This window comes from Eretmochelys imbricata, chromosome 2 (genome assembly GCF_965152235.1).
Source record: "Eretmochelys imbricata isolate rEreImb1 chromosome 2, rEreImb1.hap1, whole genome shotgun sequence".
Classification (NCBI taxonomy): Eukaryota; Metazoa; Chordata; order Testudines; family Cheloniidae; genus Eretmochelys; species Eretmochelys imbricata.
Genome location: NC_135573.1, coordinates 215,256,580 through 215,282,315, shown reverse-complemented (window position 1 = coordinate 215,282,315; position 25,736 = coordinate 215,256,580). Strand labels below are relative to the sequence as shown.

At 41.4% G+C, this 25,736-nt stretch overlaps 1 protein-coding gene across 6 annotated transcripts in view; it reads right to left on the bottom strand.

The window, feature by feature from the left end:
* DGKB (diacylglycerol kinase beta) overlaps positions 1–25,736 on the bottom strand; it is a 440,036-nt gene that overhangs the window by 6,941 nt on the left and 407,359 nt on the right. For all 6 annotated transcript variants that reach the window (XM_077809368.1, XM_077809370.1, XM_077809373.1 and 3 more), the window contains 2 exons: positions 5,012–5,132; positions 638–698 (listed from right to left, as the gene is read on the bottom strand). In XM_077809368.1, the coding sequence (XP_077665494.1) occupies positions 638–698; positions 5,012–5,132 (182 nt within the window). The remainder of the gene's footprint in view (positions 1–637; positions 699–5,011; positions 5,133–25,736) is intronic.

Here is a 25,736-nt window from a genome sequence, read left to right as displayed (position 1 = left end):
GTGTTCTTGGCTGTAACCATGGGTCAGATGCTCCATGGATCAGACATTGGGGTGATTGTAAAAAACGGTATGGCCAACATCCTTCCATGGGTTCTGCAAGTCCAGTGACTGGGAAATCACAGGTCCTGTTGCTCTATAACCACAGATTTATGTCTGCAAGAGGTTATGCACAACCTCTTCACTCCAAAAGATTTTGTGACAAATCTCATGAGATTTCCCACTGTTCTGTGCTCACACATCCATCTATTTATATGGCCCTCCCATCACTATAATATCTGAGAGTCTCCCAAGTATTCAGAATAAGAAATGTAATAACAATCTCTTTCTTTTTCTTCCATCTCAACCTGTAGAAGAAATAGCATGATTAAATTACAGGTTTTGTTTCTTTATGTTCACGTGAGAGAGTGGGTGTGCTGTGTATCTGTGTGGGTGTACAGAAATTATGGAGCATAAGCTAAGTCAATGTTGATAGCTACAGTTGTCTCTAATTGAAAAGGAGCAGTTTCTAACATTTAAGGAGATCCGAAATGAAAGTTTGATCATTAAAACTGATTGCCATTTTTTATCATAGAAAAAATATTTCCCCCTCAAATTTCTTTTCCAGTTCTATTGGATATGTTGATAAAAGCATACTTACTGTACAAGGAGTCTGCATCCATGGTTCTCCATCAATCTGCATGGGCAGCGACTTGCTGGTTCTAAAGTAAAATATTTAATTATATGAATAAGAGTGGCTGGACAAAATTCATCAAACTTCTATTTTGAACAGAGATCTATGAGGACAGAACAGATGTGTGCAATCATCAGGACATTTATTGCCTACAAGTGTGCATGCAACTTCCACTGTTATTCCACCATAGATCAGGTATATGACCCAATGCCCCTACAAAAAAGTAATGCCCTTATTTTAAGTACTCTTCTGTAATGTTATGTGCAAACATATATACTGTCATTCAGGAACAGTCCCAAGTGTACTTTTAATATGCAAAACAAAAGTATAACAAACAGGCACAATGTGCTAAAAATATGCAGCTATTCCTTCATGACAGAGCAGAGTGCAGATAGTGGAACTTGACTTCTGCATGAACTTAGGGTATGAACCTACTTTATTAAATAAGAACACAGTGAAGCTCTTTGGGGCAAAGAGTACCTTTTTTGTTACATGTCTGCACAGTGCCGAGCACAATGGGACAGGGGTGCCTCGATGTTACCACAATACAAATAATAAAGAGAAGTCCATGCTACCCATAACAATTTTCAAACTACTGTTTATGAACCAAATAAGAAAACTCTTTCAGCCATACTAGTATTTTTTATTAGCACTGGGAGGATATTCTGTTGTTTGCATCTATTCTGGTACCCTGCTCATACTCATGTAGCAGTAAAGTCAGTTCCAAGGAGGACTGTGTTCAGAGGCTTTGCCTTTAAGGATAAAACAATTAGAATGTTTAGTGCTCTAATATGATTTGCAGAATAACAGTTTTATAGACCCAGCACTACTGGAAGTGATGCACATCAGATAATTACATAAGCCTACAGGAATGTAAAGGCAGGAATCAAGATAATAACCTTGGGCACATCCTAATTCTGCACCCATTTAAGTCAAGGGAAATGGAAGGCAAGTGCAATACCTTCAGCAGAAGGTAGGCTTTCACCTTCAGAAATACCTACACTTTCAAGGGAGTAACTGCTGTAATTTATGGCCAGGGTGCAACATGTAGAAACAGAAACGGAGACCATGCAAGCGGCCTCACCCAAAAGCTGAGTAAAAGTGTCACATTGGAGTCCCGACTTGTAGGAGAGCATAGGTATTGTTTCTTTGGTGTGCACCCAGGCACATGGCACTCCAAAAGAGGGAGGGGAGATGGCAAGCATTTCTTCTCTGCATCAACTGAGATTGGATGCTTGCTACCCCAAATCGGGAGCCATCCTGAACTAAACACCATGGGTAGGATTTTCAAAATCACCTAAGGCACCTTGGAAAATCCCACCTTATTTTCTTAATGTTTCTTAATGGTTTTCTCTTGCACATGAGGTGAGGTGGGATGAGGCAAGCTTCACTGGGGAAAAATTGTACAATTTTGTAAAATTGTCAAATATTTAAAAAAAACTTTTTTGGAAATATAGAAATTTTTCTGGTTCTATTCAGCACTTTGTCATACCAATGAAAACTGTGTTCACTTTTAGCTCAGTAAGTCATAGAATCATAAAAATATAGGGCTGGAAGGGACCTCGAGAGGTCATCCAGCCCAACACCTTGTACAAAGGCAGGACCAGGTAAACCTATACCATTCCTGACAAGTGTTTGTCTAACCTGTTCGTAAAAACCCTCAATGATGGGCACTCCATAACCTCCCTAGAAGCCAATTCTAGAGCTTATAGTTAGAAAGTATTTCCTAATACCTAATTTAAACCTGCTGCGTGGAAGATTAAGACAATTACTTATTTTCCTATGTTAGGAGACATGGAGAACAATTGATCACCATCTTCTTTGTAACTGCCCTTAACATATTTGAAGAATATTATCAGGTCTCTCCTCAGGCTTCTTTTCCCATCACTAAACATGCCCAGTTCTTTTAACCTTTCCTCCTAGATCAGGTTTTCTTAACCTTCTATCATTTTGGTTGTTCTCTGGACTCTCGCCAATTTGTCCACATCTTTCTTAAAGTGTGGTGTCTAGAACTGGATGCAGTGTTCCAGCTGAGGCTCACCAGTGCCAAGTAAAGTGGGACAATTACCCATATCTTAGGGTATGTCTACCCAGCAATTAAACACCCCCGGGTGGCCCAGGATTGTAAAATTGCAGTGTAGATGATTTGCCTCAGGCTGGAGCCTGAGCTCTGGGATCCTGTGGAGCGGGGTTGAGGAGAAAGGTCCCAGGCTCCAGCCTGAGCCTGAACATCTACACTGTCATTTTAAAGGCCTGCAGCCCGAGCCTGGCAAGCCCAAATCAGCTGACCTGGGACACCTGGTGGCCTTTAACTGTCGTGTAGCCATAACCTTACATATAATACACGCCTTTTGCAGCTCCACCTTGCTGCCCCCCCAACCCCCAATCATGGGATCCCAGAGCTCAGGTTCCAGCTTCAGGCAGATCATCTACACAGCTGACCTGGGCCAAACCTGATCTAGGTGGGAAAAGAAGACTGAGGAGGTGCCTGATAATATTCAATTTGTGACTGACGATAACTCCCAGATTTTTTTATGAAGTACTACTTCCTAGTCAGTTAGTCCCCATTTTGTAGTTGTGTATCTGATTTTCCTAAGTGTAGTACTTTATACATTAGAGTGACAAGATGGGTGAAGTAATATCTTTTATTGGACCAACTTCTGTTGCACATCTTTATTGAATTTCATCCTGTTTATTTCAGATCAATTCTCCAATCTATCAAGGTTGTTTTGAATTCCAATCCTGTCCTCCACAGTGCTAGCAACCCCTCCCAGCTTGGAGTCATCTGCAAACATTATAAGTGGACTCTCTACTCCATTATTCAAGTCATTAATGAAAATATTGAATAGTACCAGATCCAGGACAGAACCCTGCAGGATCCCACTAAATACATGCCCCCAGTTTGACAGCAAACTATTAATAACTACTCTTTGAGTTTGTTCTTTCTACCAGTTTTTCATCCATCTTATAGTAATTTCATCTAGACCGCATTTCCCTAGTTTGGTTACAAGAATGCCATGTGGGACTATGTCAAATTCCTTACTAGAATCAAGGTATACCATCTCTACAGCTTCCCCCTATCCAATAGGCCAGAAATGCTGTCAAAGAAGGAAATTAGGTTGGCTTATGGTGGCTATTACTTATGACTCTGTTATCCCCTAGGTGCTTACAAATTGATTGTTTAAAAATTTGCCACATTTATCTTTCCAGGTATTGAAGTTAGGTTGACTAGTCTATAGTTCCTCGAGTCCTTTTGTACCCCCTTTTAAAGATAAGTACTATGTTTGTCCTTCTACAGTCTTCTGGGACCTCACCCGTCCTCTATAAGTTCTCCCAGATAATTGCTAATATCTAGTTCCTTATGTACCCTTGGGTGAATTTTGTCAGGCCATGCCAACTTGAATGCACCTTACTTATTTAAATATTCTTTAATCTGTTCTCTCCTTATTTTGGCCTTCATTCCTTGCCCCTTCTTGTTAATACTAATTGTGTTGAATATCTGGTCACAATTTACCTTTTCTGTGAAGAGTGAAGCAAGATAGACATTAAACCCCTTAGCCTTCTTGATGTAATCCATTATTAGCTCACTTTCCCCACTAAGGAGAGGGCCTACGCTTTCCTTTGTCTTTCTCTTGTTCCTAATGTATTTATAGAACCTCTTCTTACTGTCTTCTATGTCCCTGGCTAGTTGTAATTCATTTTGTGCCTTAGCCGTTCTGATTTTGTCCCTACATGCTTGTGCTATTCTTTGCTACTCACTCCTAGGAATTTGACAATGTTGTCCAAATAATACAGCCCAATCAAATTAGCCAGTTCTCCTGTTTCATGGCTAACTCATACCAATGCATTTGTTCATGGTGACTTGTCAGTGCTCAACAGACAGTATAACAATAACGTGTGGGTTTTTTTGCTCCTGAGAATCTTAAAGTGCTTTACAAATACTAACGGCAATTTATAACTCCCGGGTGAAGAATATATTAGGATACCCATCTTATGAAGAGATTGAAATGTGTCAAAGAAATGTAAATGACTTGTCCAAGGTCACTCAGAGTCAGTGAATAATAAAACCCAGGGGTATCAACTCTCAGTTCTCTTCTCTCACCACTAGACAAAACCTCTTCTCACAATGAGGTGAGAGATGACTATAAGGTGAGAAGACTGAAGTTAAGAATTTTCCTATTCACCCTATCATGTATTTTAATGAAAGAAAAACACTTAAATACATTAATTCAGTAAATACCTACAAATTCAGCAAATTTTCATGTGCATTTAATGTCTGATTTTTATTCAATATGTAGCAATATAAAATTTTATAACTAGAAGATACAATAAAGAGTTTACCTGATGACAACAGACGAGCACTGTGCAAGCCGCCTGCCAGCACTTTTCAATCCTGTGTATATCTGACCCATCTCCATGGCTCCCTCCAGACCAACCACTTCCATCAGCTGATCACTCAGATCTGAAACAATTCAGCACACTTCCCTTTAGGAAGACATCAACACTTCAACTAGAAATTAATTCTGAAATGGTGTAAGAGCTAGGACTGACTAGTAAAAATGACAGCAATAGGAACTACTAGCATAAGAAAAGATAAAAGGTAGTAGGAACATTACTGGCAGAGAAGTAATGGCAACATTATTTTCTAAACTGACTAACAGTTGTCAACTTTCAGGATTACTATACCTGGACTCACTGTCATCTCATTCCAAAACATCATGACAAAAATGTCTCTAAAGTCTAATAATAAGCATACACAGGTCTGGTAGCAACCTCTATATTTAGATTGCTTAACATCATAAAAGACTCTTTCAACCTTTTTTTTTGAGAAGCTCTATACCTCCATTGTTTGTAGCAGGTCTTTGAAAATTTAAGAAGGGAAAGCCCTTGGGCTAGAAAAGTGCCTTTTATTTGTCCCATAATCTTCCATTCAAGTGGTCTAGGCAACTTTAATTTGGCCTCTTTGTGCTTATGCACTTTGATACAGACTTTATTTACATGATCATACACTATTTTTTTCCACAGGACTTTTGCCTCATTCATTGCACAGGTTGAATGCTCAAGGGGATGTAATTAAAGTATGGGCATTAATGTGGCATTTCCTATTTTGATTACTTGTTTACAATGTAAATATTTTTCTTCTCATGTAGTTCAGTGCCAAAATATTGTGTAATAAAACTGTAAAATATCATTTAAAACAGTATTATTCAAAAAGTAAAGTTAAAAGTTAAATAAATACTAGTTGCCTTGATCTCAAGGAACAAGTATAATATAAATTCAGAGTCTTCAGTTTACAAGACAAAAAGAGTCTCTAACCATTAATACATCAGACTAGTTTGAGGGGCAACCAAAGTGAGTTAAATCCTCTCTGGAACCCACTAGGCTTGTTTTTGTGTGAACCATTTTACAAGTTCTAGTGAAATGTATGCTGCCAAGAACAGATGGACAAGGAACAGAAACATTTTCTTTCAGCTGTAGATTATGCTTAAATGTCCCTTGCTTTATAAAGTGGCTGTTAATATCCTTGTTTCTCAGAGATATGCTAGCCAATGAACTAGAGAGAGGAATGCTAAAACCTCAGGTGCAAGAACCATGACATTGACAAAAGAAAGGAGAAAATATTGACATGTGTAGCTCAACCTTCACTGTAGGTGGAATTTCATGCTATTTTTAACTATGGGATTGAGCGAAACTGTCAAAGGGAGTTTTCTGTTGATTTCATTGGGCCTTTGGATCAAAGTAGTTAACTGAAATCTATGTATTAAAGAAGAAATTGAATAAAGAGTTGGAGTATAGTTGGGGTGTGGTCCTAACTATTCTGTTAACACCCAGAGAATTTGCTTCTGTCCACCACCCTCATTCTTATTTTCCTCCCTTTCTTTATTTCCTTGCTATTTTCTTTTTCTCAATGCTAAAATGAGAGAGAGAAGTCAGTATCATACTATGGAAACTAAACAAAAATGAATAAAGTTCCCGACTATTATGGGGGGGGGGGCATTAGGAGGGAAAATGGACAAGAATGTAAGTTCTTTGACAGCTCCTAACTCTGTATTTCAGTATTTTCCATTCTTTAAAAAAAGTGTAAACATAACTTTGATAGAGAGTAAGAAATACAATTGATGTGTTAAAAGGACAACATTCTTAAACACCTACAAAATCTCTATCAAGCATTCTTAAAACTACAATACCTACCTGCTGAAGTGAAGAAACAGATTGATGGAGCCAGAAGAATACCCAGAAGTCACCTACTACAGGACAGGCCCAACAAAGGAAGTAACAGAATGCCACTAGCCATCACCTTCAGCCCCCAACTAAGACCTCTCCAGTGCATCATCAGAGATCTACAACCTATCCTGAAGGATGATCCCTCACTCTCACAGATCTTGGGAGACAGGCCAGTCCTTGCTTACAGACAGTCCCCCAACCTGAAGCAAATACTCACCAGCAACCACACACCACACAACAAAAACACTAACCCAGGAACCTATCCTTGCAACAAAGCCCGTTGCCAACTCTGTCCACATTATCTGTTCAAGGGCCACCATCATAGGACCTAATCACATCAGCCACACCATCGGGAGCTCGTTCACCTGCACATCTACCAATGTGATATATGCTATCATGTGCCAGCAATGCCCCTATGCCATGTACATTTAGGGTGACCAGATTGCAAGAGTGAAATATCAGGACACCTTGGGCAAGTGGGGGGCGGGGAGGGAGAGGAAGGGGAAGAGCCACAGGTGCACAGCCCCGACTGGAGCCATGAGAGGGGGTGCACAGCCCTAGGAAGCTGCAAGAGGGGTGTACGGCCCCTGCTGCAGCCCACACCACAAGCCATGGGGCAAGGACTCAAGGACTCATGGCCCCAGCTCCAGCTCCCAGCAGAAGCCAGGAGCACAGGGCTCCAGCTCCAGCCCCTGGCTGAAGTCTCAGGACAGGGGCGCAGGATCCTGGTTGCAAAGTCAGACCCAATTGCAGGGCAGGGGAGCGAACCATCCCAGATCTAGCCCTGGCTCTAGCCCCAGCTAAAGTCACAGAGGGGAGGCCCACCATCCTGCCTTTAGCCCCAGCTTCAGCGTTACACCTGAAAACAACCTGAAAAACCAAAATTGCCAGTAGATAACAGATCACAATCGGGTTTAATGGGACATTCCCAATTGACTAATTTTCTATTTGACTACCAAATTTAAAATGTTACCTGAATTTCGGGACAAATGGCGTCCCGATTGTACATCGTGCAGATGTCCGCCACCAGGTGCAATCCCTGCTTGCCAATGTGGGTAAGTGAACTGGGCAGCAGCTTAGCAGTGCGCAGCCCCGGCCTGCCCTGGGGGAAATCAGCACATGCAGAGGCAGATGCCTCCTTTCCTCGGCTCTGCCATGAGCTAGGTGGACCAGTCTGCACAGACTTTGCTGCGGGGAGCCCACTGCTGGCTCAGCCCAGCAACACTCACCTCAGGGACCTGCCGGCTGCTTCCCAGGAGCCGCCCCAGGTAAGCACTGCCGGGACCCACCCCTGCACCCCCTCCTCCCACCTTCAGTTGAGGAGGTGAGCAGCGGGAAGGACGGGGCTGGCCAGGGGCAATGGGGTACACTGGTCTGCCTGGCCCTGTGCTACCAGCATGCCCCATCCTGTTGGGGGTGGTCCCATGCTGTGCCACACATCTCCCCTGCCCAGCACCCCCTGGATCCACTATGCCCTGCATCCCCTGAACCCACTATGCCCAGAGGCCCCCCTCCACCCACATTTCCACCACAAATGCACAGTGCGGTGCACACCACCACCCCTCCCCAGCGCCCCCCCACCCACAGCCCCACCATAGCTGCCTAGCATCCCATACAGAAACCTCCACTCACTAGTTTCCCAATACACACAGATTTCTCCTCCCTCCCTCCCTCCCAATGCCCTTCCCCACAGCCCCATCACCACAACTAAACTATGCCCCACACAGACCCCCACTGCCCAGTGCCCTGACACATACAGATCTCCCCCACTGCCCAGCACCCTCCAACAGGCCCCCACTGCCTAGCACCCCAAAACACACAAACCTCCCCCACTGCCCAGTGCCCTCCACACCCTCACAGCCCAGCACCCCACACACATCTCCCAGACACTTACTCCATCACACCCTGCCCCCTTCCCTGGTCGCACTCACCAGCCCTGCTGGGAGCTCTCTGGCTCCTAGGGTCAGAGCAGTGAGGGGGGGTCTCCAGACTCCCCACGTGCTGTGCCTGCCACAAGCGCGAGCTCCGTGGCTTCCATTGGCTGGGAAAAGCGTCAATGGGAGCTGCCAGAGCCGCAGAGTGGGGCTTGCAGGCACCAGCAGTGCACAGAGAGCCCCCTGCCCCCTCCCCCCCCGAGACCCTAAGAGCCAGAGGGACCTGCTGGCGGGTAAGGTGGAGAGTTCCGGCGGTGTTTACCTGGGGCGGCTCCCGGGAAGCATCTGGCAGGTCCCTCTGGCTCCTAGGGTCGGGTTGTGGGGGGGGCGGGGCGGAGCGCTCTCTGCCCGCTGCCAGTGCCTGTGAGCCCTGCCCCCGCAGCTCTGATTGGGCAGGAGGGAGCCAGTGCAGCACACAGAGACCCCCTCTGCCTCTGTGCCGCCCACACTGCAGGCTCCTGCTGGCGGGTGGGCATTGGGAGCTGCCCAAGGGAGCGCTGCCAGCCCTGGGACTTTGGTGCGCGCAATGACTCATGGTGAGCAGTCCCCGATATAGGGACAAAGGGCGTCCCGACCGATGTGTGGTTGGGACACGGGACAAATGTCTTAAAATTGAGACTGTCCGATAATATCAGCACATCTGGTCACCCTATGTAAATTGGCCAAACCGGACAGTCTCTGTGCAAAAGAATAAATGGACACACATCAGATGTCAAGAATTATAACATTCAAAAACCAGTCAGAGAACACTTCAATCTCCCTGGACATTCAATTACACACCTAAAAGTTGCAATTCTTCAACAAAAAAGCTTCAAAAACAGACTCCAACAAGAAACTGCAGAACTGGAATTAATTTGCAAACTGGACACCATTAAATTAGGCTTGAATAAAGACTGGGAGTGGATGAGTCATTACACAAACTAAAAACTATTTTTCCAAGCTAATTTTTCCCCTACTGTTACTCACACTTTTTTGTCAACAGTTTGAAATGGGCCAGCCTGATTATCACTACAAAAGTTTTTTTCTCCTGCTGATAATAGTCCACCTTAATCGATTAGTCTCGTTAGAGTTGGTATGACAACCCCCGTTTTTTCATGTTCTCTGTATATATATCTATCTTCCTACTGTATTTTCCACTGCATGCATCTGATGAAGTGGGTTTTAGCCCAGGAAAGCTTATGCCCAAATAAATTTGTTAGGCTCTAAGGTGCCACAAGTACTTCTCGTTCATTTTCCCTGAAGTTACTCATACATATTTTCAACTTGAACTCTAAGCTTAAACATATTATATTTTTCTCAATTTCCATACAGTTTTAAAAAAGAAAAGTCTTACTCATTTGCCAAACTTCTTCGATTGTAAAAGGATACAGAATTTTATAGACTATTAAATTGTTAAAACATTTCTGGCCAAAGCAAACATCAAATTCTCATCCACGCAGAAAAAAAAATTAAATGGAAGAATAATTAAGAACAGATTTGTATTACTGACAGCTCATGAAACATATGCAAGGATTCAGTATAGTGATTTTCAGTGACTTAAATTTGATGTGTCACTTTTCAGTTGCTGTAAACTTAGTGCCAGCTGACAGCAGGTAACTAAAGGCCAATTCTTGCCCTTTGAGCCACATACCAAACACTGTGGTATGTTAAACATTTGAAGAGATGAGAACAATTCAAATGCGTATACAGTAAGTTAGAATCCCACAATACACTTCTACCCTACAAAAAGTGGGGCCTCTTTAGAACCCTCACATTTGTTATGGCACATTGACAAGTCATGTGAGCTTAGGGCAAACATGAGAAGTTTTAACAGTAAGCTTAAGTCAGTCATAGTCTACCTTCAGAAAAATCAGAGCTAAAGCCAGCTTAGTGAACATAACATAGTTGGTTTTGGAATGCTTAATTTATGCTCTTGACCCTGCCTCATACATTTGACCAGTAGGGAGCTGTATGGTTACATGCATTTCAATATATTTCACGTAAACTGACTTTGATGATGGCTTAGCTTGAAAAAGAACCGAAAAGGGAGTGAAGGTTTTGGTCCCAGGTCTGAAGGATGTCACATGGATATGTTATACTCCCCTTGAGGACAAAAGGTCCAAATGTCAATGAATGGATTACACTAATTGATAAACTTTTGGTTTGATATATAAAAATATTGATATTGTCATTAGAACACCATCCATGAAAAGAACCACTATGGAAATTGCTTAAGTGAGGTGGTCGAACCATTTCATGGCATTTATGGGGCCTCAAAGGGAAGTGAAAAGCATGTCACATATTGACTTGCCGACAATGCATGACCACTAAAGTTGTGTTTTGTCAAAGCAAAGGTGGTAGCCACAACAACAAGGCCAACACTGGGCATACATTCCCTTTAAAGAGACACATTCTGAGGTCTTAAAATGCTGCATGCTTCTACTTCTGCAAAGATTCTGAATGTTACTCCAAAGAAATAAATGTTTGCTCTTTAACAATCAAACAAAAAAACCCTCCATCATTTTGAGACTAGATTATAATGTGGCTCTTTGCTACATGATGTGTCTGAACTGTAATGTTAATCTAATTTAGAGTGTAATCTTTTTGGGACAGTGGCCACATTAACCTTTAAGTTATGTACTGCTGCATGCACGCTGATAGCACTCAAATAAATAATACAACAAATATTTTCAGGTATATTGTATTGCTGCTGCATTATATGTATTTTGTAACTGCAAAAATGACAATCAGAAATGCCAAATATATTAACGCAACATTTTTTGCACTCTAGATGCATCCTTCATTCAGTAGAGCAGGCTTTAATCAATGCTAAGAGGTTGAAGATCAGATTTTCAAAAGAGCTCAGCACCCAAAAGCTCCCATTGAGATTGAGAACTGCCAGGCACTGAGGACTTTTGCAGTTCTGGCCGCTTCATTTAGGTGCTTAAATGGGAGCTGAACTCTTATAGCAAATGTGGCCTAGAGAGTACTTCAGCATCAGTGTGTGAGAAGAGTGTTTTTTAACTGTTGCCTTTGGGTTCTTGAGTCAGTTTGTTCTATTTTAAGCTTTGTGGAAGAACTGAAGGTTCCCACTTGTTTTCTATATCAATGAGCCAGTAGTCTGTGTGGGAATGTTTTCATAGCACCATGCCTCTCCTGCCCTCTTCCATAAACCAAACTACTTCACGTGTCTCCTCATATTAGTACCACCAGGAAACAAAGCCAGCTCTCACGATGGAGTGCTGATGTCAGCAGATTCTGAATAGCATGCACAGGGACTTCTGACCCCTGGCACTCATTCCTGATTGGGGGGGATAAAGTCACTAGGGAGATTGCCAGTCCACTTCTTATGATCAGGTTGGGAAAGGGGGAGAGGGGAAAGAAGCCCAAATAAAAATCTGCTCTAGTGATAGACAAAATGACATATGTGAATATGAGCCCTTTATGGTACTTCTCAGCCCCAGAAGATACATTCCTGAAGACCTTAACGCTATTTAACAAGAAGTTTATATTGTCCCTTAACTCAATATTTCAATATTCAAAGTGAATGTACAATAGAATAATACATTTGGAATTCATCTATGCATTTAAAGCAAAGAAAGCAAACTGGGAGAGGGGGTGGGGAGGTATACAGTGTGATTAGAAAAAGTGATTTACATAGAGAACTTTCCCTCTGTAATGGAACTGTTTTTGATGTCCAATTTATCTTCATAATATATAAATATTGCAGTCCTGGAAAGAGATTGAAAGACACTATTATATTTGGGGTTACTGCACTTACTCAGGCAGATTTGCATAAAAACATTGTTGGTCAGTGGTAAATCGGTCTCTGGCGGCAGTTTGTCTTTGGAAAGAAGGGACTACAGGGCTGACTAAATTTAATTAAATCCTAGTAATCATCATGCTGGATATTTTTTGGCTCCAAAGTTAAAATATAGAATAAGAAGTTGAAAACTGGTGACTTGCCAGAGATCCTTGAAAACCTGCTGAGTTCAATGCTCCACATGACATGAGTCTCTAGTATCTGCTCAGAACAGTGCATGTATCAAAAGTACAATTTTCCATTGCGCAGGAATGTGAGGACACTGTCATATACAGAGAGAGGAAAATGCTAAAGATATGTTGTATAAAGTGCTAAAGATATGTTTGATGTCACAGTGTATGTATGATTTAAGATGATCAGTTACTGGATTACTTGGTGTATGTTAAAATAAATCACCAAAATCATTGTAAGCTGTGCTTTCTGATTTTAAAAAAGAAGCCAACAGCAGCTAGTAGACAGACATACCACAGCATTCATAATTATTTAGATGAGAGCCTAGTTATTCTAGTGCTTGTACAGAGAGACAGCCCATGCCTCCAGGAGTTCATAATCTAAACAGACAAGATAGACAAAGAGTTGGGAAAAGGAAATATTATTACTCCGATTTTATAAAAGGACAACTGACACACAAACGGATCAAGGGCCTGATCCTGCAAAAGATGTGTATATATATATATACTTAAATTTACAAACCATGAGTTGTCCCACCACAGTCCACAAGGTTATTTACCCTGCACAAAGTTAAGCACATTCAGGATCAGGGCCTAAATGACTTGACCAAGGTCACAGCCAGGAATTGAATCCAGTTCTCCAGAATTCTAATCCAGTGCCTTAACAAGACAATATTGATAATATTCCTCTAAATATTGATGTCATGGGACTACTCATGACAGTAAAGTTACACAACATGCATATCTGCAGAATTTGACACAGTTCTGGCTATCCTGTGAATTACTATGAATGTCTTTAATACACACAAAGACTCAGGTGCACATTCTACGGTATCCAGTCCCGGGGATGTCCTTTTTATTTCATGAAGATATGGGTCGTAAACCCATTTTTTTGCCCAAGATTTTGTGTAATAGTATACAATCATATATAGAGAGAAAGTCTTTTTGAGAGCCTCATGCTAGTTTAGAAATGTTTCTACACACACACACACGCACACAAAGACCCCTAGAGAAACCAAGAGAAGAGGCAAAGAAAGAATATATTTTTGGCTTACCATGTTGAACTGGTGTTGACCTAAAAATAGTTTTATTGGAATAGGATTTTAAAATTAATGTAATTTGTATATACAGTACTTTAAAGGAACGTAATGAGTGAAATCCTGGTGCCACTGAAGTTAATGGCAAAACTTCCATTTACTTCAGTGAGCCCAGAATTCCACTCAATATTTTTGTCTTGCTTCAGGACAGGTTTCAGAGTAACAGCCGTGTTAGTCTGTCTTTGCAAAAAGAAAAGGAGTACTTGTGGCACCTTAGAGACTAACCAATTTATTTGAGCATGAGCTTTCGTGAGCTATAGCTCACTTCATCGGATGCCTCCGATGAAGTGAGCTGTAGCTCACGAAAGCTCATGCTCAAATAAATTGGTTGGTCTCTAAGGTGCCACAAGTACTCCTTTTCTTTTTGTCTTGCATCAGTTTAACACAGAGATTCATTCCTCAGATGAAATCACGTAGCAGATCAGCCTACAATTGTATATTGGACTTTCGGTACATAAGCACTTCCTGACTCTTATCAATCAGGCAGCGTGACAGATTTCCTAAGAACTAGGTAGTGAAAGAAGGAAGAATACAGCTTTATAATAAAATATTTTGTGAATCATTTTAATGTGCACAAAAAGGTCTTTATAACATTTTTTTCTTAAGTGAACTTTTTTTTTCTTAGATAAGTTCTTGATTAATATTAAAGGAGAAAAAAATGCAGGATTCAAATTAAATCGCTCTCATCCTCAGTCACTGCAAATAGGACATTCAGAACAAATACCAGCATTCACATTTCTAATATTTTGAAACAAGAGATGCCATCTTCTGCTTCAGGAGATCATTATGGAAAACACTTTCATGGTAAAGCTTGGCAGACAAAGTGTATTCTTTTTAGAGATTTATTGTTTAAATAGTTTGAGGTACAACGGCATTGAACATATCAGTGCAGCAAAAAACAAAAACAAACAAAACCCCCAGCTCACCCTATTATTTTAATCTGTATACTTTAAAAAGTTATTTGTTTAAAAGAATTTCTCTGTGTTACTCTTGTATCCCCTTCATCCAACAGAACAAAAGCCATTCTATGAAAGGAGTCTAAACTTGGACAAACTGTAAAAAAAGCAAAGTTCCTCTCTGTTTTTATCAAATTTGATTGCTGCAGCTGTTCCCAGTTTCTGTATTTTAAAAATAGCCTTATTCAGTGCCTTGTTGGCTAAAGGCCAGAATACCATTAGAACATGCTGTACGGAAAACCTCTATTCAGTTACAGATACAGAAATATATTTAAGATCAGTGGGGGTCATCTGCAGCAAACACTTGTAGGGGGAACATGGAATTTTAATGTGCTTGGACTGCTCACCACTTTTAACAGATATTTAAGAACTTCAAACCGGATATCCTTCCATTTGTATTGGAGCTATCAACTTACTGGGCACCAGGTACAATACGAACAAGTCAAGATCATTTCAACTAACAAAAATAGATCTAATTCTCAGATTACTTTCTATGTAATTCTGGCATTCACTTCAAATGGCTCCAAGTAATATTGGATATTTGATTAGCCTATAAAAATGCCACTGCCCAGAAAGGACAGATACAGTAATATTGATGGAACAGTAGAAGTTTGATCAATGTAAACCAGCTTTGATTTGTACATTTCTAAGACTACTACATACTAAGAAGGGGAAAAATGTTTCCCTTCCAAAAAATGTACGAGTGTAGTTACTGCTGCATCTTCTTCTCAGAGGAGGGATTTTATAGTTTTGCACATGAGGTGAAATTCTGGCCCTACTGAAATCAATGGCAAAACTCCCATTGATTTCATTGGAACAGATGCACAGCACAGAACCCCACAGAACCAGGATCCCCATCTCTCTGGTGCATAGCTCTTTGGTGAGACACATTCCTATTTGTGCCCCCTGCTCCACATGCACTCTGTGATGTCTGGAGCTCTGAACCTCAGCAATTTCTGAGGCACTTCCTGGTAGAAAATCCACTTGCATTGCAGGTGAGAAAGCCACATATAACACGTGCTTAGCATTTCAAAAAGTTTTGGAAGCAAGCCGCGAATGACATATTTCCAAATCCAGAACTGTTAGCCATTTCCAGCAGTGTGAAAATTCCATGTTAAGATATCTAAGGGGAAAAAAAAATCTGTCCATGCCTTCTTGTGCCCAAGAAGAGCCACCAGGCAAGTTAAGTCTGATCTATTACCTAACACTCAACAGAGCATGCTGGACACCCTTCTGCCTAGCTCCTGTACAAGGGATAGATCTTGCAAGGTGATGAGCACCTTCACTTCCCACTGGCTTCAATGGTAGGTGAGGGAGCTCAGTACCTCTCAGAATCAAGCCCTGAGTAGACTAGCAACAAAGACAGATTTCCCACACATTCTTCCCACCTAGCATGTCTAGGAAGTGGCAGCAGAATTTAACCGCTAATTTGTTCCAGACCGATTATTTACTGTTGTGCCTTGGGTTTCTTTTGTTGTCTAGGCCGATTACAACATAGCTGCTATTCCCATTAATTTCTAAACTGAATACCTTGCAAGAGATCACTAACGTATTACTATCAGAAACATCTGCAACAAATCTGAGGCTCAGAGACGGATATAAACATAATTTGAGAAAACTAGAGTACTTTGAAGTATGATTATATTAATTTTCCAGAATTCGGATATGTGTAGGAACCTCCTTTCTTTGTCACTGAATTTAGAAACAAAGGGATACTGCCTTTGGAATGAATACTAAACATCTGTCCAAACGTGTTTCATTTGGCAAGGAGCTAAAGAAACATCTTTAAAAGGTTCACAGAGAAAGGAAAAATGAACTTCTTTATAACCTATTCAATATTTACAGTTTTAATTATTGACATAAAGCTACCTTATTATAGAGAGGTATTTACATAGGCCAAAGAAAAATACCAACAACAAAAATATCTATCTCTCTGTATAACCACAATCAAGTTAAGGTTCCAGATTTCTCCTTCCCTAGGACCAAAAGAAACACCATCAGCTGGAGTTGGCTTAGCAGATAGGCCATTTAAAGTTCTTTCCAATGCCCAGGTTCTGGATACTACTAACAAATCCAAATACAAAAAACAACTATTTCATTCCAAACACCCAAGGAAACTTTACAAACAAAACTTGATTTGTTTGATTGATGGTCTTCCACAAATGTGAAGTTTGGTTTTGTTTAGCGAAGATGAGATTTTAGTACATATTTGTTCATAGTGCTGCTAGCAATGGGAGAAACACAGATGAAGGCACAGCCCTTGCCCCAAAGAATGCACATTCTAAGGCCCTGAACCTACATGGGTATCCATGGGCATTGACTGCTATGCCCATGTGGGTTCCCACCAACTTTGTCTTCAGTGAGATTTGGCATGGGCACAGGGGTCCATACCAGTGGATGCTGATGCAAGACAGGGCCCTCAAAAGACTGAGGGCCTGATTCTTATTTACATTAAGACTTCAGTACACAATACACCACTTAGATGGTGTGAACAGGCCTTAAAGTAAATATATATATTTTTCTGTATAATATAATTTACACCAAATTTAAGGTCCCTTTGCATTTCCAGAGAAACATACAAACAGAGACATGGAGAGTAGGGGAAAGGGAACAACAAACCCATAGGTGGTCAGGTCTTTTTTAATGTTACAAATATATATGCATTTTATTTATGTGCGTTATATGTACAAAGAAAGGTCATGAAAATAAAGGATATTTCAAATGAATAAAATACAAATCCCACCTCAACTCTGATATCTGCTAGTAGCTATAATGGTCAGGTTGTAGGGTAATTTGAGATTGTCTGCACATTTTGGACCTAATTTTCATTTACACTAAGTCTGCTTTATACTGCCTTGGCAATATACAGGTGCCCTAAAGCCAGTACAACTGTAATTTACACCAATTTAAAGGACCCTTTAAACTGTCAGATCAGACATCTTATATCTCAACTGAAATTAATCTATGATCATGCCATTACAGTTACTTGTAGGCATTGTGATATAGGTGGGTCTTCAGAAGGAATTTGTATTTTACAAGACAACAGTCAGTTCTTTTTTATTAGCTTGCTTTTGTTTGCATTCCTTTTCTATTTTTCTCTCCGTATCAAGGCCTACATTGTAGGCCTAAGTCTATATATAGGATATATATTGCCTTTTATTGCAAATGTATTTGTTAGTGCTTCTGGGAATACATGAGGACCTGAGGCTTTGGGTAGAGCACAATGGGACATTCTGTTGGGCATATCAGCTGCTAAAGTAGTGTATACTGTGATAATTTTTAAAATATACCATTTACTTTACATGGTAAGCCATGCACAGTAAAGTTAGATTAATATTTTTACCTTTTGTTCCTAGATCCTGTTTGCCTGCACTAGGCTCAGCAACGTAAAGGGTTGCAATACATTAAAAAGAATTAAAGAAAGTGGAAGATGCAGGTGCACTAATAAACGGGTGGTCTTTGGATTACAGTATTTATGTGTACTATGCCAAGCTAAACAGAAACCTAAATGCTATACATACAAAGTGGTACAACAAGCACATCTGTGTTGGGGGACTGAACTGGCATGGCTAATACCTCCAGTGCCAGGTGCAAAGGAAATTTCAGCACAGCTTGAGTAATCTTGACTGCCAGCATCTGCATGCATCAGATTACCTCCTGTGTTCCTAGTTCACCAATACCCACTAGAGTATTTATATTCTACATCTGGCTCTGTAATGGCTATAGGCAGGTTGCAGTCCTTCCATTACTGACTCTGAGAATGATGATGAAGAACAAACTCTTTTTTCACAGGACTATTAGCATTACTAACATTTGTATAATGTTTATTGCACTGTTGGGAAGATGAAACTTTTTGCATAGAAAATAAAAATATAATGAAATGAATGACTCTCCCTATAGAAAGAATCATTCATCTTTTTATTTATTTATTTATTTTTATTTTTTATGCAACAAATTGTCATCAAATCAGTTTTTTCATTGGCATTTACATTTTCCTGTGAAACCATATTTCAATTTTTGCAGAGGAAAATTGTGATGAAATTATGAAAGTTTGCTTTTACCACATTTCAAAATGAGCTAAACCTATCATTTAATTTTTACCTAAAATATCATTTCTAATGAGTTTAAAACTTCCAGTGGGAAAAATCTCAATGATTGCCAGAGGATGTTGTGAAGGCCAAGACCATAACAGGGCTCAAAAAAGAACTAGATAAGTTCATGGAGGAAAGGTCCATCAATGGCTATTAGCCAAAATGGCAGGGATGGTGTCCCTAGCGTCTGTTTGCCAGAAGCTGGGAATGAGCGACAGGGAATAGATCACTCGATGATTCCCTGTTCTGTTCATTCCTTTTGGGGCACCTGGCACTGGCCACTGTCAGAAGACAGAATTACTGGGCTAGATGGGCCATTTTTATGTTCTTATTTTTTTGTCTGAAATTTCTCACAAGAAAAATGTTGGTTTTCAAACAAGTCTAATTTTTTTTTTTTTACAGAAAGAGCAGCTACAAACTGTATATTTAGAATTTATAATACTGTCCCTTAAAAAAATTCCTCAGACTTTTTTTTTTAAAAGAACGTTCATGCCAGTTTGCAGCAGACTTTGAGATTTAGCAACAGAATACTGGGGTCACAGAGGTGCATCCTACAGGTCCTATGCCACACACAAATATAGTATGCAGTGATGTTGCAGTCATGTTAGTCCCAGGATATTACAGAGACAAGATGGGTGAGGTCACATCTTTTACTGGACCAAATTCTGTTGGTGAGAGAGCCAAGCTTTTGACGTTACACAGACCTGAAGAAGAGCTCTGTGTAAGCTCCCATGCTTGTCTCTCTTACCAGCAGAAATTGGTCCAATACAAGATATTATCTCACCCACCTTGTCTCACAAACATAGTAAACAGACAAGATGAATCTTCCCCGCCCCCCCCTCGCCATTCTTGCTGCTTGGATGTAGGAGACCAGGAGTTCAAGTCTCACTTCTCTTGACTATTGCTGATATAAAAGATATAACCTCACCCACCTTGTCTCTTTATTACTGAACATAAGAACATAAGAATGGCCAATACTGGGTCAGACCAAAGGTCCATCCAGCCCAGTATCCTGTCTACCAACAGTGGCCAATGCCAGGTCCCCCAGAGGGAGTGAACCTAACAGGTAATGATCAAGTGATCTCTCTCCTGCCATCCATCTCCATCCTTTGACAAACAGAGGCTAGGGCCACCATTCCTTACCCATCCTGGCTAATAGCCATTAATGGACTTGAACTCCCTGAATTTATCTAGTTCTCTTTTAAACCCTGTTATAGTCCTAGCCTTCACAACCTCCTCAGGCAAGGAGTTCCACAGATTGACTGTGCGCTGTGTGAAGAATTTCCTTTTATTTGTGTTAAATCTGCTGCCCATTAATTTCATTTGGTGGCCCCTAGTTCTTATATTATGGGAACAAGTAAATTACTTTTCCTTATTCACTTTCTCCACATCACTCATGATTTTATATACCTCTATCATATCTCCCCTTAGTCTCCTCTTTTCCAAGCTGAAAAGTCCTAGCCTCTTTAATAAGGCATTCTACTCAATATGCAAGAAACAGAACTCTAATCTAACCCTGCTCATTCATATGGCAGACCCATTTAGCCACACTGCCTCTCAGAAATCTGCCTTATCTAAGTATTCAACTATGCTGTCTGTAAAATGGGTCTGCTTATGTGTATGTAACCTATTTTTTCAGAGCATTATGCATCTCCCTCTAGTGGCTGATCCACAGAGGAAAACAGACTACTCTTGCTGCCCCTGATGTAGTTAATCCTTCAGGTCCAGTGGTAATGGTCTGTGCTGCAGTGCTGAAAGTTCAGGGTTCAAACGTTGCTGTTGATAAGAAAGAGCAAAGCCTTTAGGAAAGATGTATGGCATGTAGGAATGAAATCAGGAGGGCCAAATCGCACCTGGAGCTGCAGCTAGCGAGAGATGTCAAGAGTAACAAGAAGGGTTTCTTCAGGTATGTTGGCAACAAGAAGAAAGCCAAGGAAAGTGTGGGCCCCTTAATGAATGAGGAAGGCAACCTAGTGACAGAGGATGTGGAAAAAGCTAATGTACTCAATGCTTTTTTTGCCTCTGTCTTCACGAACAAGGTCAGCTCCCAGACTGCTGCGCTGGGCATCACAACATGGGGAATAGATGGCCAGCCCTCTGTGGAGAAAGAGGTGGTTAGGGACTAGTTAGAAAAGCTGGACGTGCACAAGTCCATGGGGACGGACGAGTTGCATCCGAGAGTGCTAAAGGAATTGGCAGCTTTGATTGCAGAGCCATTGGCCATTATCTTTGAAAACTCGTGGTGAACGGGGGAAGTCCCAGATGACTGGAAAAAGGCTAATGTAGTGCCAATCTTTAAAAAAGGGAAGAAGGAGGATCCTGGGAACTACAGGCCAGTCAGCCTCACCTCAGTCCCCGGAAAAATCATGGAGCAGGTCCTCAAAGAATCAATCCTGAAGCACTTACATGAGAGGAAAGTGATCAGGAACAGTCAGCATGGATTCACCAAGGGAAGGTCATGCCTGACTAATCTAATCGCCTTCTATGATGAGATTACTGGTTCTGTGGATGAAGGGAAAGCAGTGGATGTATTGTTTCTTGACTTTAGCAAAGCTTTTGACACGGTCTCCCACAGTATTCTTGTCAGCAAGTTAAAGAAGTATGGGCTGGATGAATGCACTATAAGGTGGGTAGAAAGTTGGCTAGATTGTCGGGCTCAACGGGTAGTGATCAATGGCTCCATGTCTAGTTGGCAGCCGGTGTCAAGTGGAGTGCCCCAGGGGTCGGTCCTGGGGCCGGTTTTGTTCAATATCTTCATAAATGATCTGGAGGACGGTGTGGATTGCACTCTCAGCAAATTTGCGGATGATACTAAACTGGGAGGAGTGGTAGATACGCTGGAGGGCAGGGATAGGATACAGAGGGACCTAGACAAGTTGGAGGATTGGGCCAAAAGAAATCTGATAAGGTTCAATAAGGATAAGTGCAGCGTCCTGCACTTAGGACGGAAGAACCAATGCACAGCTACAGACTAGGGGCCGAATGGCTAGGCAGCAGTTCTGAGGAAAAGGACCTAGGGGTGACAGTGGACGAGAAGCTGGATATGAGTCAACAGTGTGCCCTTGTTGCCAAGAAGGCCAATGGCATTTTGGGATGTATAAGTAGGGGCATAGTGAGCAGATCGAGGGACGTGATCGTCCCCCTCTATTCGACATTGGTGAGGCCTCATCTGGAGTACTGTGTCCAGTTTTGGGCCCCACACTACAAGAAGGATGTGGATAAATTGGAGAGAGTCCAGCGAAGGGCAACAAAAATGATTAGGGGTCTGGAATACATGACTTATGAGGAGAGGCTGAGGGAACTGGGATTGTTTAGTCTGCAGAAGAGAAGAATGAGGGGGGATTTGATAGCTGCTTTCAACTACCTGAGAGGTGGTTCCAGAGAGGATGGTTCTAGACTATTCTCAGTGGTAGAAGAGGACAGAACAAGGAGTAATGGTCTCAAGTTGCAGTGGGGGAGGTTTAGGTTGGATATTAGGAAAAACTTTTTCACTAGGAGGGTGGTGAAACACTGGAATGCGTTACCTAGGGAGGTGGTAGAATCTCCTTCCTTAGAAGTTTTTAAGGTCAGGCTTGACAAAGCCCTGGCTGGGACGATTTAATTGGGGATTGGTCCTGCTTTGAGCAGGGGGTTGGACTAGATGTCCTCCTGAGGTCCCTTCCAATCCTGATATTCTATGATTCTATGTGGACAAACTGGAGAGATCTGAGAGGAAAGTAACAAAAATGATAAAAGGAAAACCTGACTCATAATGAAACACTAAAAACCCTGAGCATGTTTAGTCCTGAGAGAAGAAGGGGGTGGGGGGACCTGACAAGTCTTCAAATATGTTAAAATCTGTTATAGAGAGGATAGTGATCAATTGTTCTTCATGTCCACTGAAGGTAGCATAAGAAGAACTCGTCTTAATCTGCAGCAAGGAAGATTTAGTTTAGATATTACCCAAACCTCTCTCACTATAAGGGTAGTTAAGCTCTGGAATAGGCTTCCAAGGGAGATTGTTGAGTCCCACCTCTCTTATTGGAGGTTTTTAAGAACAGGTTGAACAAACACCTGTCAGGGATGGTCTAGGATTATATGGTCTTGCCCCAGCGCAGGGGGCTGGACGGGATGACTTCTCCAGCCCTGCTGTACTACAATTACAATTGCACATAAAGTAATTTGTTTTCTCTTTTTAAAAATCTAAGACATTACATAGAAAAAAAGTCAGCAATGACTTTACAACCTAAAGAACAAGCACACAAAAGTTCCAGAATTAAAGCAGCAACATCACATTAGAAGGCAAAATCATCAAGAAAGCAGAACAGTTCATCTACCTGGGCCACACCATACTAGCCATAGGAGACCTCATGAAGGACATGACATCAAGGATAGGAATGGCATCCACACTGTTCACTAAACTCAACAAGGGAGGTAAGTCAAAGATATACAATACTGGAACAAAACTGAGAATGTTCAACTCTAACAGGATCTTAGTGTTAACACACCACTGCGAAAGCTGGAGATCTGCCAAAATGTTCGACAGAATACTCTACACCTTCAAAAATAAATGCCTCTGAAAGATTCTGGGTGTCACCAGTGAAGAAATCCAAGAAATCACCAACAAGTAGCTCATCTCCACCAGAATCAGAAAGACGCTCTGGATATATTTGGTGTATATACTGCAGATGCCAACACACAGACTCCCACATGAAGCCATCACATGGAAACCATATGATGTGAGGAAATGAGGGCACTCAAGAGAAACCTCAAGAAGAACCCTCAGTAGAGAGGGCAAAACAACTGAGCCCAACACCACAGAGCAGATGGAAGCAGCGTGAAATAACAGGGAGAAATGAAACGGACTTGTTTCTCCACCTTGCGTACTGACATTGGTGTTGGAAGGATCTGTGCAAAGTTAATACAGCCCCCTCATGTGTATGCATTGGGATACAGTATTTAATTGCTTGATCACACTCTATTTTTTCCACACAATCCCTGCCTCATTCAGTGCATGGTGATAAAATGTTAGGTAAATGCACTATTGTCAACTTCAAGCATTCAAAAAAAAAAAAAAAGTCAAGTCCCCCAAAATCATGAGACCCTCTTAAAAATTATGCTATTTTTGAAAAATAATACCTTTGGCTGTCTTTTTGTTTGCCTTCTTGTTTCTCAGCCACCTTTAGGGTGAGCTCATTTTATATTTTCAAGCTTTTCTTCCCAACTACAAGGGCTATACACTTATTTTTTAAAAAAAGAAAAAAGAAAGATGAGATTCTCATGCAATCTCGTAATTCCAGCAGATGGGACTAAGAAAAACATGAACTATACAAAGACTTAAAAAAATCATTGGATTTGGCAAAACTGTAGATGGATAAAATGATTGAAAAAGGGAGGACTGGATGGCTCTAAGGATTGCTATAAAATGCAGAGCCTTTCCCTTCTGGATTGCTCATCTGAATCCAGTCCAAGGCTCTTTTCCTACTCCTGCTGAAAATCAATGAGAAATTCTCATTGAGTTCATTGGGAGCATGATCTGTTCCTCCATCAGCAGTGAGAAGGGTCCCAATCCTGCACTCCTTACCCAGGCAAAACTCTCAATGGTTATATGGTGGAAAATGTTTTGAGTCTCATGCCTTGTCTAGGCTTATGGCACCAGGTAGAGTATGGGCACTACACATGTCGCTACATGACACATCAAAAGCAGGCTGCATGCGTAGTGACATGATGCAATGAAAGGCTCCGGCAGGGGGCAGGCAGTGGGGAAAGGCTCCCACATGAGGGAGGTGCCAGAGCCTTTCCCTGGTGCTGGACCCTTTCTTCATTGCAGGAGCTGTTCACTGGGATGAGGAAAGACTCCGGCCAGCGGGAGGCAGCAGGACACAACACTAGTGTAGGAATGGAAGGAGGCCCTGCTTGGGCCTGCAGAGAGCTGTCTAGGGTATATACCCTTTGGTGCAGGCACTCTACTCGCCGAAGCAGGCGTCACTGTCTACGCTGCTATTTATACCCATGATACCCATGCTGGATATGCAGCGTATGTCACCTACCCACTGCCATAAGTGCAGACGCAACTTTAGGGCATTCTACATGACGAAAAACCACCACTGCATTTGGCACCCTAGGTGAAAATCAGTGGCCTGATTCATACTTGTGACTTCAATGGGAGCTGGATCAGGCCCCAAGAGAGGCTAAAAAGTGACTGAACGTGCGGAGTAAGCTATGCTTTAACCTTGGCAGGGTAGAATGACGGGGCGGGGCTGGAATGCTTGAACTGCTGCTGTCCACATTGTATTTATCCTATGGATAAGTTGAATTCTGTTAATCCAGTACCTTTAATAACACTAAATTACAATTAAAGACAAAGAAAATGTTGTCATCAATACAGTCAGACAGTTTGAGCTTTTAGTGAATTTCTTCAGAAACATTTTTTTTGAAAAACTATTTCTTTCTCTTGGCAATTAAAATTCTACAGCTTCTTCCATCCCGATCGCAGATTAAGCTTCTCACATATTTCCAATAAATAAACTAGCAAGTGAAGGTCCAATTATTGCAAATTATTTTTTCTGGGGATTTGGAGCATGTTTCATTGCCTCATAAAACAATCTTTTATAACTGTAACAAGGTGTGGCAGAAATGCAATAAATACAAATAAATCCACAAAAAAAAAAATACACCCAACATCAAAAAATGAAACAAAGAGTTGCTTTATAAAAAATTGCTGTTGCAAATTTGTAATCCCTTGTTACTCATCTTTTCTTGTTACTTCAGTTTTAAAGCCAGATTCCTTCATTAGTTTCTGACCCGATATG